General features: G+C 39.1%; 1 protein-coding gene across 1 annotated transcript; it reads left to right on the top strand.

Moving 5' to 3' along the window:
* Window positions 1–223: 223 nt before the first annotated feature.
* On the top strand, window positions 224–15,588 carry FEM1B (fem-1 homolog B). The gene is made up of 2 exons (XM_043919818.1): window positions 224–1,144; window positions 9,504–15,588. Exons 1-2 carry the CDS (start codon window positions 897–899, stop codon window positions 11,137–11,139), a joined length of 1,884 nt encoding a protein of 627 aa, XP_043775753.1. The 5' UTR covers window positions 224–896; the 3' UTR covers window positions 11,140–15,588.
* Window positions 15,589–16,349: the final 761 nt, after the last annotated feature.

Here is a 16,349-nt window from a genome sequence, read left to right as displayed (position 1 = left end):
TAGTAACGGTTCAGCGGCCTCACTCTGTACCACTCCCTGGCTAGGGACCCGTAGAGCCTAACGGGAGCGAGTTGGAAGCTCCGGGCAGCAAGGGCAATGAGGACATCAGGGCCGAACTGGGTACGGGCCGCCTTCGCGTAGCAGAACCTTTCTTCATTGGGTTTTGTTTGCCAGCCGGTAGGCTTTGGAAGAGACACCCCACTTAACCGTCCCCTGGTCGCACCCTCCCCCTCTCGGCCCAGTCTGCAGAGGCCCGCCTTCCTCCCTGTCCCGAGCTCAGGGGCTGCTGGCGCCGCAGCGTTCCGCCTCGCTCCGAGGGCCTTCCCAGGCGTGGACCTCTGAAACCTTCGACAGCGCCTGGCGTTTCTGAGCTCCAGTGGGCTAGGGCCTGCGGGTCCTGGGGAGGGCGGAGAGCGGGGGCGGAGGACCAGGCAGTTTCAGGCCCTAGGCCTGACGGGCCGGGTCGGGTGAAACGCGGCCGTCCTTCGCGATCCGGGGCGCGCGCGGCCCTCTTGGGATTTCACCGGCGACCCGTAGCTCGGGCACGCGCCTGTCGCAGCCCGCAGGAAGGAGGGGTCCGGCCTGAGGCCCGGGGCGGCGGCCGCCATGGAGATCCCCTCGGCCCAGGGCCGGCGCCTGGGGCCTTGGGGGCGGCCCTGACCGCCCTCCTCCCTGCCCGGGCTGGATCACAGACCTGCCACCCGCGGCCTTCGGCCACCTCTGCGTCTCAGCCCTCCCCGGGCCGCGCTGCTGCCTGGGCGCGGCGGCGGCGGCGGCGGCGCCCTGTTGAATGGGCTGTGAGGGCCCAGTTTTCAAGCGCTGGCGAACGCGGCCTCCGGGGGCGCAAGGCAGCAGCAGCAGTGGCGACCAAACGGGTGTTGGAGTTGGCGGCGGCCATGGAGGGCCTGGCTGGCTATGTATACAAGGCGGCCAGCGAGGGCAAGGTGCTGACTCTGGCCGCCTTGCTTCTCAACCGGTCTGAAAGCGACATCCGCTATTTGCTTGGCTATGTCAGCCAGCAGGGAGGGCAGCGCTCCACGCCGCTCATCATCGCAGCTCGCAATGGGCACGCTAAGGTGGTGCGCTTGCTGTTAGAACATTACCGGGTGCAGACTCAGCAGACTGGCACCGTCCGCTTCGATGGGTAGGTACATCCCAGCTCCTGCCTCCTCTCTAACGCGTGCGAACCTACCACTTCATGGATCTTCCAGTCCCACGCTTTCACTTCATGGAGGTATCGCTTCTCCCGTTTTTGTATCTCCTGACCTGCAGCATTAATAACCACTTCATCTTCTAGGGCGGATACTCCGTTCCGTGTTTTGCTGTCCATCCTTATCGGCCGCTACCCCTTATTCCCTCCATAGGTAAATAGCCACACCCTCTGTCTTAATATCTAATAGGTATTCTCCAGTATTCTTGCTTGGGAAATCCCATGGACAGAGGAGCCTGGCGGGCTCCAGTGAATGGGGTCGCAAATAGTTGGACACGACTGAGCACGCAGGCAAAACCAATGCTCTGCTAGATAGTGTATGAACAAGCAGTATGGAGGTCGTAGCGGCGTTTCAGGTTTTCCCTCTGTCAGGACTGAGATTGTAACCGAGATCAGAAATTAACCAGGTCAGCAATTAACATTGGAAACCTCTGATTGATGAATTATTTGACCGCGCAATTTTTAGCCCTTCGAGTGTCTGATAAAGCCCTTAGTGGGTTATGGCACCTTAATGTCAAAATAAGTCCCTAGAACCAGCAGCAGCTTCAGCGTCTTGCGGGATTGTCAGGCAGCCAGACATCCCTAGACATGATTCTGACTTACACATTGCTGGGAAGAGATATGTTGGCTGCGAAAATGGCATAGGACCTGGTGTGAGAGAAGATGATGCCATTTTTAAATTAATGTTATCCCGTCATCTTCTGGGGAAGCTTGATAATTTACTGTTATTCCAGGTGGGGAGTTCAAAAATGCATATTGTCATAGTTAAAATTTGCCACTTAAGTTGAATTGTACATATTTTGAGGTGTCATATTGTTGAATGCAGAATTGTCAGGTTTGACATTATCTTTTCTGTGTGGATCGTTATAACCTGTTTTACAGATTCCAACTTCATGAAGATTTTGCTTCATTGATTGCATTTGTTTTTGTTGACTTGTGCCAGTAGGTAAGCTCTTCTAGCGTTTTATTCTTTTGAGGTAGATGTGATCCAAGCATAAAGATATGTATCTTTAGTTTTGATAATTGAATACTGCTTGGATAAAACCTGATTGAAAAAAACAACTCTTCTTTGAGATGACTAGGGCATTGTTGAATTTTGATTGATTCTTTTTTTAAGTTGAGATAAGAAGAGCATTTTCTTCTGTTTCAGATGAGAGGAAAATATTTCACAGTATTACATTTTACTGAACTGATAGCCCATGGGTGGTGGTTAATCTCTAGTACCACCTCTCTAGACATTAAGGAGATGGTCTTTATCATATTAACCAAAGATGGCAACCTGATTCTTGTTTGTTTTCCTTTACTGGCTTCTGTGTTCTTTTTGTAACTCTGTATTCCCACAGCCTTTCCTGTACACAGAGGAGGAGTGAAGTAGAATGACCTCTGAACTTCAAGCACCATTCCAGTTGTATAAGCACAAGCATCCACTGAGCTATGAATCTCTGCAGTAACAGCTGCTGGTGTCCACTGCTCCTAAGGAGATTGCTGAGGCCTGTTTTGATGAGGAGAGAATAGTGGCAAGAAAAAATAGTTTTTTCTGAAGCATTTGAAAAGGCTTTGCTTATCTTTCTCAACTGTTAAAGAGAGAGGTATTTTGAAGTGGCAATTAAGAGAACCTGAAATGACAAGGAATGTAGCGTTGACCCTTCATAGTGGCTTATCTTGCCCCGTATTTTGCACTGACCAGTGAAATTAGTTCAGTAAGCAGACATTTTTTGAACACCTACACTGTGCCAGGCTCTATAGTAGGGATTGGGTATGCAGAGATGAGTAACATACGGTTCCCAGGGAGACATTCAGGTGGCCCTGGGTGGGAGGGATTAAGGTGCGGTGGGGAGGGGAAAGATTGATGAAAATGAGTAATAGATGCCATGCCATTTAGGGTTACAGGAATCTTTTGGACTACTGAGGGAATGCAGGAAGAGGAAGTGCTCACCTTTGCCTGCGAGAAGCAGGGAAGTTTTCGCAGCTGAGGTGATGTTTGAGCTCAGTCTTAAAGGATAGAAAGTAGAAAGTGAAGAAGAGGAGCAGCAACATGGTACACTTGCAATGACAAGTGTTTCAGTGCCGTTGCAGGGAGGGGCTCAAGCCTGGGAAATTAAGAAAGAGATTGTGGGAGACTGGAGTGAGGTGGAGGCCAGATTTTGATGACTGTCGTGAAATATCAGACTGGTGAGACTGGAATTGGAAACATTCCTATCATTTGACATTTTGTCTGAGCCTTCTTCAATCTGTCTTTTTTTGTTTATGTATTATTACAATTATGGATTCATTAGCTACTCTGTCAAAGTAGTTTAGTTTTTTTAAAACTTACTAAATAACTGTGATGGGCCTGGCACTGTGCCCCACACATACTCTGGAAGATACAGAAAAAAATACAAAGTTTCTACTTTTGAGGAGCTTACAAATTAATTAACAAAAGAGAAGAATTGAAATTGGCCACCTTTCTGCCCACTCACACCATTCTGAGATTATTTTACTTGTGGCTTACTCTGTTAAGATTAAAGTTGACATAGATGAGGGGATAGGAAGAAAAGTTACATGAATAGGAGTGAAAGAAGAACCTTTAGTTGTAGAATGGGAAGCTGTTAAGAGTGTTACAGAAATGGACCAGAACAAAGGAGAGGTGCCATGTGATCTTGGAATACTGTGCTGGTTTGAGTTCTGAGGGCCTGACTGCTCAGTGCCAGAGTTTGTGGGGAACTCTTGTCCTAGAAGAAGTTTGCTGACATGGATAGGAAGGAGAACAGGACCTCTGGGAATCTTGTTGAGTGCTCTTTTTTTAAAGTCAGTATTAGTACAGATCCTTAAATGTCCAGGTAGGGGAAAGGCTTAGGGGCACAGTGTCACTTGACTTCATTTAGAAAGTCATTTCCAGTGTATATTTCGAGGAAGTATATATAATCTAATAAATGATTTTAGGACTTTGGTTAAAATAAAGTGTCGATCATTTATACTGAATGAATTTTTATTTTCATTTCAAATGCTTGAACCAGACAATAGATGAGTTTAGGTTTGTGATCAGAAATGTTATCCTTAAACATTTTATTTTAAAAGGTGAATGCCAGATTAAAGTTTCTTGACTTTTCAGATGAAATACATGTGTGTGTGCTTAGTCACTCAGTCGTGTCCAACTCTTGCGACCCCATAGACCATAGCCTGCCAGGCTCTTCTGTCCATGGAATTCTCCAGGCAAGAATACTGGAGTGGGTTGCCATTTCCTTCTCTAAGGGATCATCCCCACCCGGGAATCGAACCCAGGTCTCCTGTATTGTAGGCAGATCCTTTACCGACTGAGCTATGAGGGAACCCTAAAATTTGCAATTTTAGACCAGAAAGATCAGTGTTTTATAGTGCTTCTCCCATACTCATTAAGAAAATATTGCATTTATTTGATTATATTTTTATTTACTATCTATTCATTTTGTTGTAAATATTTTTGGCATTTTGTTTTGGGGCAGTATGCAGCTATAACTTTAGCTGTATTTTATGGACAAAAAATGTCATAAGTGTTAGGATTATTAGTCCCTTTAATCTGTTTAATGCTGATTAAGGTGTAGAAATTTAAAAATTACTAAGGGTAATGTTCCTAAAGGACATTCTGCAGTGAATATTTTTGTCATTAAGTATTTCAAAATTTTTATTGCCTCAATAAAAATAGATAATTGAAACTTTTTCTAGGCTTCTGTCATATCACCATAGGGAAAATGGAAATTATTAGATTACATTGGAAAAAGTATTAAATGATTATAAAAACCAAGGGATGTTGTTGTTTAGTTTCTAAGTCATGTCCAACTCTTTTGCGACTCCATGGGCTGTAGCCCACCAGGCTCCTCTGTTCATGGGATTTCCCAGGCAAGAATACCGGAGTGGGTTGCCATTTCCTTCTCCAGGGGATCTTCCTGACCCAAGGATGGAAACTGCGTCTCCTGCATTGCAGGCAGATTCTTTACCACTGAACCACCTGGGAAGCCCAAGTGAAGTATATACTTGTAATTTAACTTTTAACCTTATGTCATTGTGTGTGTGTGTGTGTGTGTGTGTTAGTTGCTCAGTCGTATCCGACTCTTTGCAACCCCATAGACTAGCCCACCATGCACCTCCGTTCATGGGATTCTGCAGGCAAGAACACTGGAGGGGGTTGCCATTTCTTTCTACAAAAGGAACTATAGAAAGAAAGAAGGTGAAGTCGCTCAGTTGTGTCCGACTCTGCGACCCCATGGACAGTAGCCTACCAGGCTCCTCCGTCCATGGAATTTTCCAGGCAAGAGTACTGGAGTGGGTTGCCATTTGCTTCTCCCTTATGTCATTAGTACTGGGGAATTTGAGGCCAGAAAAAATTTTTTAATCACTTTTTGTCTTTTTTTTTTCCAATTTAAAATGGGGGTCCTATTTATTTTATATGGTTATTGCAAAAGTTAAAGATAATATACATGAATGCTTATTTTAGTACAACAATTCTTGAGTTTTATTTAGTTTAGGTTCACGTTCCTGGCATGTAAAAATTTTTTATTTTTAAGGAGTGCAAGGAAACTTTGTAACTATGTAAATTTAACTATTTTAACTATGTATTTTTTGGATAGGTTACATTAATAAACAGATTTGGGGGGGAAAAGCTTTTTAAATGGAAACATGTTTGAACAATGACATGTATTATGTTTCCTTACATTTGATGCATTATATAGTTTCCAAAGATTTTTGTATTTTTAATCTCATATAAGCCTTTTAGTTATGTGTCTTTAAAATGGGCTTAATAGTGGTTATCTACCTTATAGGATTATTGGGAAAAGGTTATTATGAGAATTAAATGTTCTCTATTGCTTAGTACAGTGCTTGACACATTGAAATTATTAACTTTCTGTGTTTAAACTTTTTCTTTAAATTGACTTGTGCCTCTTTTGTTTTTAAATTATATCTATTTTTAGTTAAGGTATAACATCAGGTAAGGTGCATAAATCTTAAGTGTATAAATGTTATAAAATTTTAATTTGCTTACATCCATGTAATCACTTTCTACATCAATAGGCACAACATTGATGTCACTTTAAAAGTTTCCTTTATGCTCTTTCTCAGTCATTTCCTCTCCCTTCCCCTCCCAGAAGCAATGATTATTCTGACTTCTATCTCTATAGATTAGTTCTGCCTATACTTCAACTTCCTATGAATGGAATCATACAGTGTACTCTTTTTTTCTGTCTGGCTTCTTTTTGTTTAACACAGTATCTATAAGAGTCATTCACTGAGTTGCATGTATAAGTATTTTTAAAATGTCTTATAATATTACATACATGAATGTATGGCAGTTTATCCTATTGACAGATATTTTGGTTGTTTTTAGTATTTGACTATTATGAATTACATTGGTATGAACATGTTTGTATATGTCTTCTGGTGGAATTTGCATTCATTTCTCTTAAGTATATACCAAGGGGTGGGACTGTTGGCTCATAGGGTTGGTGTATGTTTAATACTTTCTCAAGCAGTCAACCACCAAAGTGGTTGAACCAGATTATATTCCCACTAAAAATTTCCATCAGCCGGAAGGGTTTCAGTTACTTCACATCCTGGTCAATATTTAGTCAATATTTAGTCAATTTTTAGTCAATATTTAGTCAATATTTAGTCAATATTTAGTATTGTCATGTCAGTATTTCATCTGTTCTCGTGTGTATTGGTCACTCCTGGTAACTCCTGGTTTTAATTTGCATTTCCTTGCTGAGTAATTATCTTGAACATCTTTTCATATGTTTATTGGTTGGTTGAATATATAGTTTTGAAGTATACTTGTTCAGTCTTTCCACATTTTTAAAAAAAATTGAGTTGTTTGCTTTTTTAGTGATTTGTCAGATAATTGATTGTAGGTATCTCCAGTGAGATTGGACCAGTGACCAGTGGATTGCTGGTCACTTTCCTGACAAAATTTTTTTAATTTTTTGAAGTCTAATCAATTTTTTTCTCTTATGGGTTTTTTTTTTTTTTTGCATTATGTTTAAGAAATCATCAACCCCAAGGTCATAAAGATAGTCTTTTTTTTAAAGAAGCTTTTATTGTTTTGTTTTGCATATTATAGGTCTTTGCCACTTTGAAATTTTTGTGAATAGGGTCAAGGTTGATTATTTTCTAAACAGATGTCTAGTGGCTGCTTCTTCACTATTTATTAAAAAGACCATACTTTATACCTGAATTTCAGTGGACCTTTTGTCATTAATCTGTATTCCTGTATATGTGAATCTATTCCTAGGGTGGGGTTTTTGGTTGTTTTCTTTTGATTAGTATTTATCTATCCTTGTGCCAGTAACACACCGTCTTACTGTATTTCGTCCTCCAACTTTACTTTTCTTTCAAGATTATGTTGGTTGTCTTGGGTCTTTCCTTTGTATTTCTCTATACATTTTAGAGTTGGCCTTTCAGTTTCTACACACATGTGGATGCATGCACACACACATATGCCTACTGGGATTTTGATTTGGATTGCATTGAATCTGTAGATTATTTTGGCAGAGAATTGACATCTTAACATTCTTGAATCTCCAAAACAATAAACATGGACTATTTCTCTGTTTCTTTAGGTCTTTAATTTATCTCAGGGATGTTTTATAGTTTTCAGTATAGAGTAGAGGTTCTTGTACATTTTTTATTAGATTTACTGTTAGATATTGGTATTTTCTGGTGTTTTTGTAAATTGAATTTTTTTTGACTGAAAGAAAACTTTTTTTCTTTTTTAAGAAAACATTTTTGAACTTTGTGTTTACAATCATGACAATAAAGACGTAATAAGTGAATTTTAATTAAACTAAATTGTCTGCAAAAGCTACAGTTGGCAACCACTGAAACATTTCAACTGATGTAATGTCTTATTTTCTTATTTTCTTGATTCATTCTTTTTAAAGATTTGTTTATTTTTATTCTTTTGGCCCTGGTGGGTCTTCGTGGCTGTACGTGGGCTTTCTCTAGTTGTGGTGCGCGGGCCTCTCATTGCTGTGGCTTCTCCTGTTGGGGAGTGTGGGCTGTAGGCCAGCTTTCCAGGCTTCCCGTAGTCGTGATACGGGGGCTCAGTAGTTGCGACTCCTGGGCTCTAGAGCATAAGCTCAGTAGTCGTGGTGCATGGGCTTTGCTGCTCTGCAGCTTGTGGGATCTTCCTGGGCCAGGGATCTAGCCTGTGTCCCTGCATTGCAAGGTAGATTCTTTACCACTAGATGACCAGGGAAGCCCCTCTTGATTCACTCTGTAGTTTAAAAAATTAATTAACAATTAAATGACATTTAAAAAATGAAATTCTAAAAAGAAACTTCAGAAGTATTCAAATTTATTTTGAGGACTGTTTTCCATACAGTAAAATGTACAAATCTTTCTTATGCAATTTGATGAGTTTTTTCCCCTAAATATCCACCCATGTAGCTACTACCCAGTTCAAAATATAGTACATTGCTAATAGCTTTAAGCCCCTTCCGAATCAATCCTACATTCTCCCCTATAGATAACCCTATAGGTAGCTGTTGCTGAGAATGCTTTTATTTATAGACATTTTGCTTCATTATTTGAAACTGAAGAAGTAATTGCTTGGATGTTTATAAAGTGTGGCTTTTATTTTCAGCAGAAGTGATAGACAGTATTGACAGTTGGGGTTGAGCTATGATATTTTTTATACCAAGTGGATTGTACTTTTTTTACTTCATAGGATATATAATTTGACCTGTGTTGTATCATTCATATTGTAAGGAGCAGTAATTATTTCATTCTCATTGCTTTAGTAGAGTATGTACATACTTAACTAGTTTAGATAATCCTAGGTAAAATTATCTGCTCAAATACTTTTCTTCTGAATGCAGTGTCTAACAACATTAACACAGAGATTGTGGTGGCTTTCTTACTGATGTACTGAGAGAAACTGTGGTACCTGAGGGTGCTGGGAGAGAGGAACATTCTGTGCTCCTCTAAGAGCCAGGGAATCAGCTTGGTGGTAAAGAAGTTACAAAACTCTGTATATTTCCTCTGTTTCCTGAAATTTATGTACTTCTGCTAGTAGGAAGTCGGTGACTCTTTTTATTTTTTCTTTTAAGTTTTTATACTGTGGAAATACTGATAATCGCTCACATTTATTGAGCTCATACTAGATACAAGTATTGTGCTGAGTGCTTTACTTAAATTACCTGATTTTATTTTCACCAAAACCAATGTTTAACTAATGCTCTGTGGAGTGAGGTTTGGGATCAGTGTAAATGACTGTATCCTTTAAATCTGTGTCAGGGCGGGTGGCCTCTGTTTGCTGACTGTTTGTTCTCTTCATGAACAGGTATGTCATTGATGGTGCCACTGCTCTTTGGTGTGCCGCAGGAGCAGGACATTTTGAAGTTGTTAAACTTCTAGTCAGTCATGGAGCCAACGTGAACCACACCACAGTAACTAACTCAACCCCGCTGCGGGCAGCATGCTTTGATGGCAGATTGGACATTGTGAAATACTTGGTAGAAAATAATGCCAACATCAGCATTGCCAACAAGTATGACAACACTTGCCTAATGATTGCAGCCTATAAGGGACACACTGACGTGGTCAGATATCTTTTAGAACAACGTGCTGATCCGAATGCTAAAGCACATTGTGGAGCCACAGCATTGCATTTTGCAGCTGAAGCTGGGCACATAGATATTGTGAAGGAGCTGATAAAATGGCGTGCTGCTATAGTAGTGAACGGCCATGGGATGACGCCATTAAAAGTAGCTGCTGAAAGCTGTAAAGCTGATGTTGTTGAACTATTGCTCTCTCATGCTGATTGTGACCGGAGAAGTCGGATTGAAGCTTTGGAGCTCTTGGGTGCCTCCTTTGCAAATGATCGTGAGAACTACGACATCATGAAGACATATCACTATTTATATTTAGCTATGTTGGAGAGGTTTCAAGATGGTGATAACATTCTTGAGAAAGAGGTTCTCCCACCAATCCATGCTTATGGGAATAGAACTGAATGTAGAAATCCTCAGGAACTGGAATCCATTCGGCAAGACAGAGATGCTCTTCATATGGAAGGCCTTATAGTTCGGGAACGGATTTTAGGTGCCGACAACATTGATGTTTCCCATCCCATCATTTACAGGGGAGCTGTTTATGCAGATAACATGGAATTTGAACAGTGTATCAAGTTGTGGCTTCATGCCCTGCACCTCAGACAGAAAGGTAACAGAAATACCCATAAGGATCTTCTTCGATTTGCCCAAGTGTTTTCACAGATGATACATTTAAATGAAACTGTGAAGGCCCCAGACATAGAATGTGTTTTGAGATGCAGTGTTTTGGAAATAGAACAGAGTATGAACAGAGTAAAAAATATTCCAGATGCTGATGTCCATAGTGCTATGGACAATTATGAATGTAACCTCTATACCTTTCTGTATTTAGTTTGCATCTCCACTAAAACACAGTGCAGTGAAGAAGATCAGTGCAAAATTAACAAGCAGATCTACAACCTGATTCACCTTGATCCCAGAACTCGTGAAGGTTTCACCCTGCTGCATCTAGCTGTCAACTCAAATACCCCAGTTGATGATTTCCACACCAATGACGTTTGTAGTTTTCCAAACGCGCTTGTCACAAAGCTCCTGCTGGACTGCGGTGCTGAGGTGAACGCTGTGGACAATGAAGGGAACAGTGCCCTTCACATTATTGTTCAGTACAACAGGCCCATCAGTGATTTTTTGACCTTGCACTCTATCATCATTAGTCTAGTTGAAGCTGGCGCTCACACTGACATGACAAATAAACAGAATAAAACTCCACTAGACAAAAGTACAACTGGGGTATCAGAAATACTACTTAAAACTCAAATGAAGATGAGTCTCAAGTGCCTGGCTGCCCGGGCAGTTCGGGCTAATGACATTAACTACCAAGACCAGATCCCCAGAACTCTTGAAGAGTTTGTTGGATTTCATTAAGTGACTGGATATGTAAAATCGTTTAATGTGGTGCTAAAAAGTAAAGGACTTTAATCACAGACAATAGAATTATGTGTTCATAAATTCTACTTTTCTTTCCACTATCCTTCCTCCCTACTTATCCTTCCTTAGTTTTGTATTTGCTCTTCTTGCCTCATATGGTTATTGATTTCAAATACACTTTAAACAAAACCACATTGTTTAGGTGTAACTATAATCTTAAGGTGTTTGGATATTGGTCACTTAGCTATTTTTTTCTTTTTTTAAAGGAATGAATATAAAATGTTTTGTTTATGTAACAAGGGACATTTATGATTTAAAGTTGATAAATGTTTTACCAAAATTGCCTAGAAAAGCATTTCTGTTAAGCCTGTGTCAGCGTGTTAGCCTTTGCAGCAGTTTTGAGGATTTCATGAAGAAAAACAACTGAAAGAAGCGTTAAAAGTAATGGAATATCCAGGTGTTCTGCACATGCCAAACTGCAATAGGTAGTTTTCACTCTTCCATTATTTATGTGAAATGATACAACACATTATAACATCGGGAGGATTTTTTAAAAGTATAGCTGCATATTAACCTGAAAAATGTGCTAACTTAATAATAGTTAAAAATTCATAAAGTTAATTCCATTGAAATTGTTGAATTATGCTCGGTGATACATACAAAGTAGTAATCTTAAACAACTTTTCAGAGAATATTGATGGACTGTTTGCCTTTGGGCTTGGATTCTAAAATGCATAGACATCTCTGTTTTGATGTGATTAATCTAAATTCCAGCAGTCAGCATTTGACTCAGCTCACAGACATGTAAAAATTAATGATTGCTGTGTTTTCTCCTATGAAACAAGTTGTCACATTATAGTTATACATTATACATTCTGTTTTTGTCCCCTTCTCCCTTTTTTCTTGTGTGGTATCTTTTCAAATTGAAAACTACTTTTCCAGAGGGCATTATTTGTGCCTCCCTAAGGTTTTTATGACAGGTGAAAAGGAACTGGGATATTTTTTTCACTTTCTTCATTTAGTCTGTGATAAGTAGAAAAATCACTAGAGTGTTATAGCTTCAATGTTTTGATGATGAAAGTAATTCTTATTGCCATTTTGAAAGTTATTTCTGTCTGAGGACAGCAAATTTTGGAACCAGAAAATGTCACTTATTCCAACAGGCTGTACAGAGGTCTTTATGGTTTTGGTTTTGTTTTAATGGCAACATTTTGACTGTCAGACTAAAAGAATATTCTGTGATTATCTTTAAGCATCACAGAAATTCAAGGGTACATACCTATTTCTTTCAATGTTAAAAATGATAAGTAAAATTAGCTATATCTGTATTTTTTTCTCTAGTGCCAAATGAATGCCTTAGCTACTCATAGTGCATGGTACTGTAAGTGAACACCTGCAGCTTTTTTTCTTTCATGGAAAGCATTATAATGGTGTAGCAACATCAGATATAAACTTAAAACACAACAAGATTTTGGTTAACATTTTATGTATGGATATTGCTTTGGGAAGTCTAAGAAAAAGGTTGCAGCTGGATCAGTATAAAAGATGGTTACCAAGCCAAAATCAGCACCTAGGGCCTTAAGTAAGATAAGAGATACCCCATGAAATGAGATACTCTGAAGGATGGAGGGGGTGGATGGGGGACTTTAAAAACCTATCCCCCAAGGATGCAGGACACTTGTACTGTTGCTGCAGTTACACTTCGCGTGTCTTCTTGCTTCAGTCAGGAATGTTTTGATGGTGAATTCTGCCACAGTGATCTGCTTCTGTTTTCCTAACCTGGGATTTTTACAAGAAAGGTTTTTAGGATGGTCTGAAGGGAGGTATTTGATCCCTAATTTGAAAATTGCTGGCCTTGATCTTCCTGGTGTGAATCAAGGAACTAGTGTACCTTGCTCTTGGCAACTCTCATGGCCTGAAAGAGAAAATGCTCATCCTCCAGGTGGGTGAATCACACCCTTTTCACAGCTCAGATCAGACCCTGTATTTTTCAGACTTCAAGGCCTGCTTATTTGACAGTCTGAGGAATAGCTGTGATACTTGGTATTTACTTGGTTCCATTATTAATGCATATGATTTTTAAACATCAGAACTTAAAATATCAGATAATGTTGCATGTTTTATAAAACAGTTCATCCCTTTGGCTACCCAGGATGAGAACTATTTTAGGTATTACTTATTAAATGAGAATAATGATTATCTGTACATATTCAGACAACGAAATTTAATGATACTCAAGTGTTTTTGAGAAGGGAGGACTGAATGCTGGAAAGAGTAAAACTGCTGATTGAAAATGCTGACAAAGTTGAATTTGAAGACAGTGGGATAGATTATGAATTTTGCTAATGGTAACTGAGATTTTTTTTTTTTTAACTATACTATAGCAGTACATTGTTCACTATATCGCTAAGGATCTAATTCTGTCTTGTAAACCAAATCCAAATATGTATTGTGAAACACCTGTATAAAACCATTCTTGAAACAAGTGATCTACATGCCTGTTTTTTTTTTAATTTGTTTTTGGTAGAATTATTTTAAAATGTGTTTAGCCAAACCCTTCCCGAACTTAAGTTTCTTTTTTTTTAAAGGGAAATAAATAGGTAAGAAAGGTAATAGTTCTGTATCTCAGCTTCTCTGAGAACTCTGGGCTATTGCTGTTTTTTAGCCACTTTTGTCATTTTGTGTTTATTATTGGTAGAATTGTGTTTTAGATTATAAATCTTCCTTGATAACATTACAAATTCAATCAAAACGTCTTGCTTAATAATTGTCATATAAATTTGAATTAGAGACCCAGGTGGATGAATGCCTGGGCAAACCATGTGAAACCTGGGTGGGTTTTGCACTTCAGAGTTGGTAAAATTGATCTCTTGAGTTTAGGTAAATGTATAATTCAAGGAATGGGCAACAAATCCATCCTTAGATTGATAAAGGGGAAATTTTTGACCTAAGAACTCTGAAACAACATTGTTTTCAATCTACCCTGGATTACTCTCTCATAGGCCACATTCCAGCTATCTTAATGTTTTTTGCTGTGTGAACTTCAACCAGCCAATCAACCAACGAAAAAGCAAGCTTTGGTCTTGTTTGTTTCTGGGAAGGGTTTTATTTCATTACACTGGTAGTTGATTAGTAACTGGTAATTATGAGAAACTTAGGTCTGCTAGCACTGTTTGAAGTAAAATGTGATTTGGGGCCAGCAGCTGCATAAGTATCAACTCTGCATTTGGCAAGTGTTTTTGAAAATTAGGTCCCAAGGGAACAATACTCTGTCACTAGTCTCCACCTCAGCTGAGGCAGCTACTTTAGGAATAAGGTTGCTTTGGATTATTTGAGCAAAAACCGTTCTTTCTTGGGGAAAGGGGCAGGGTGAGGAGTGAGTTACTGGACCTTGGATTAGTTTGCTGGTTTTAGAAGCAGCCAGTGATTGAACTAGAGAGGAGATGGATAAAAGTATAAAGGACTTGTTTTTATGGTAGATTTTCTGTAAAAACCTTAAGTATTCCTTTCAGGCTAGCCAGATGTGTCAATGTACAGATGACTATTCCGTTTCCCTCACTGACTCTACTGTAACATTAAAATGGGTTAAAACAAAACTCTGCCTTTTGCTCTATGAAAAGTTATTAGTCCATAAGATTTTAAGCTGTGTGTTTATTTCTGCTCTGAAAATGCACAGCCCTGCTCTGGATACCCTCTCTGGAAGGTAGAGAGCTCCTAATGTGTATGGCACATTGCCGGGCTTTCTCATACATTCCTGGCAGATTTGCCCAAATCTTCAGATGGGCTGGGTTGTACAGTATCTTCTCCAAATGTGGGATCTGAAATAAATACTACATGGATAATGGCAATAGATATATTAATTTTTAAAACTGTAAAGTAAATGTCTCTAGTCCTAGGTTTGTGGTGTGTTCATTTGTGTTAATGTGTAGGGAAGGAACACTGACTTGATGGTTATGGGGAGTGTCTCTTGTGTGTGCAGGGGTGAGACTCGCTAAATTGTTAACAGCTTTTCATTTAGGGGTAAGTCACGTGTTGAGTGGCCTAATCAAAAAAATGAAGGAGCGAAGATACAAGCTTTGCTAAGTGATGAAATGAACAAGGTTTTGTATCTGTTTTTTATCAGGTGTTGTAAAATTTGTGCATGGCCTTTTTTGTTGTTGCTTAGTAATTGGTAGAGAAGAAAGATGAGGGAGAAAAATCAGCTTTGCTAACCAGTCTTTTCAGACATACATAGCTGAGGAGTAAAATATGACTGGCTTAACATGGTGAAAGAGCCTATCTTTTATAACACTCACCTCATCCTGCAATCCTCCACATAGAAGAATTACATTGTTGTATTCTAGTAATTCACTGTGATTTATAACAAACCAGTGATGTCATTCTATTGTGCACTTTTGTCAAACCATTTACGTGACTTTAATAAACATAGTAAACTTGCTGACTGCACCAGAGGTCTGTTAGTGATTTATATATTGCATGACATTTTCTATTTGAGTTTGACATGTAGAATCATTTTTAATTTCATAGTAATTGATAGTCCTAATAGCCCAGCTAATTTGAAACTAACAATATTGCTGTGTAAAAGGAAAAAATGGTGTTTGTGTTCAGTAAATGTTTGAAAAAAACTGCCTTGAAGTGTGTGTCTTTATTGTTCAGTGTTGAGATGATATTTTGTCGAATTCATTTTTTAAAAGTTGTGAAAGTTATACATGTACATGGGGGAAAATTCAGATAGTTAAGAAAAATTCAAATAGTTAAAAAAAATTTTTTTTTTCATCTCTCTCTGCCTCCCATTTGGACTTTTTAGAGGATACTCACTAGTTTTTTGAGTAGCTTCCTAGAATTCTGTCTGTATATATGTATTTTTTCTCCTGCTTTTAAAAATGCAAGTGGACTTTTTAACTTTCCTGCACTATTCTGCATCTTGTCATTTTCATTGAGTATATCTTAGACATTTTTTCATTTTGGTATGTATAGATTTTTTAAAAGAACAAGTTTATAGCATTTAATTCTATGGATGAACTTAAAACTTATTTAACCAGGCCCTCCTGTTGAATTTTTAGGTTTTCAGTTCATTGATATTCCAAATACTGTTTCAGTCAGTGAACATCTTGTGTACTGTTTTCATAGAACAAACTCATTTCTAGCCCTGGAACTTCTGGTTTAGTGACCAAGTGTTAAAAATCCTGATGGAGGTGAATCAGTTG

The sequence above is a fragment of the Cervus elaphus genome, chromosome 12 (assembly GCF_910594005.1).
Source record: "Cervus elaphus chromosome 12, mCerEla1.1, whole genome shotgun sequence".
Classification (NCBI taxonomy): Eukaryota; Metazoa; Chordata; class Mammalia; order Artiodactyla; family Cervidae; genus Cervus; species Cervus elaphus.
This window is presented reverse-complemented; position numbering and strand designations above follow the sequence as displayed.

Coding starts and splice junctions, on each gene's coding strand:
- FEM1B (XM_043919818.1), top strand. CDS start 897: ATGGAGGGCCTGGCTGGCTATGTATACAAGGCGGCCAGCGAGGGCAAG. Junction 1,145..9,503: donor GGCACCGTCCGCTTCGATGG/GTAGGTACATCC, acceptor CTTCATGAACAG/GTATGTCATTGATGGTGCCA.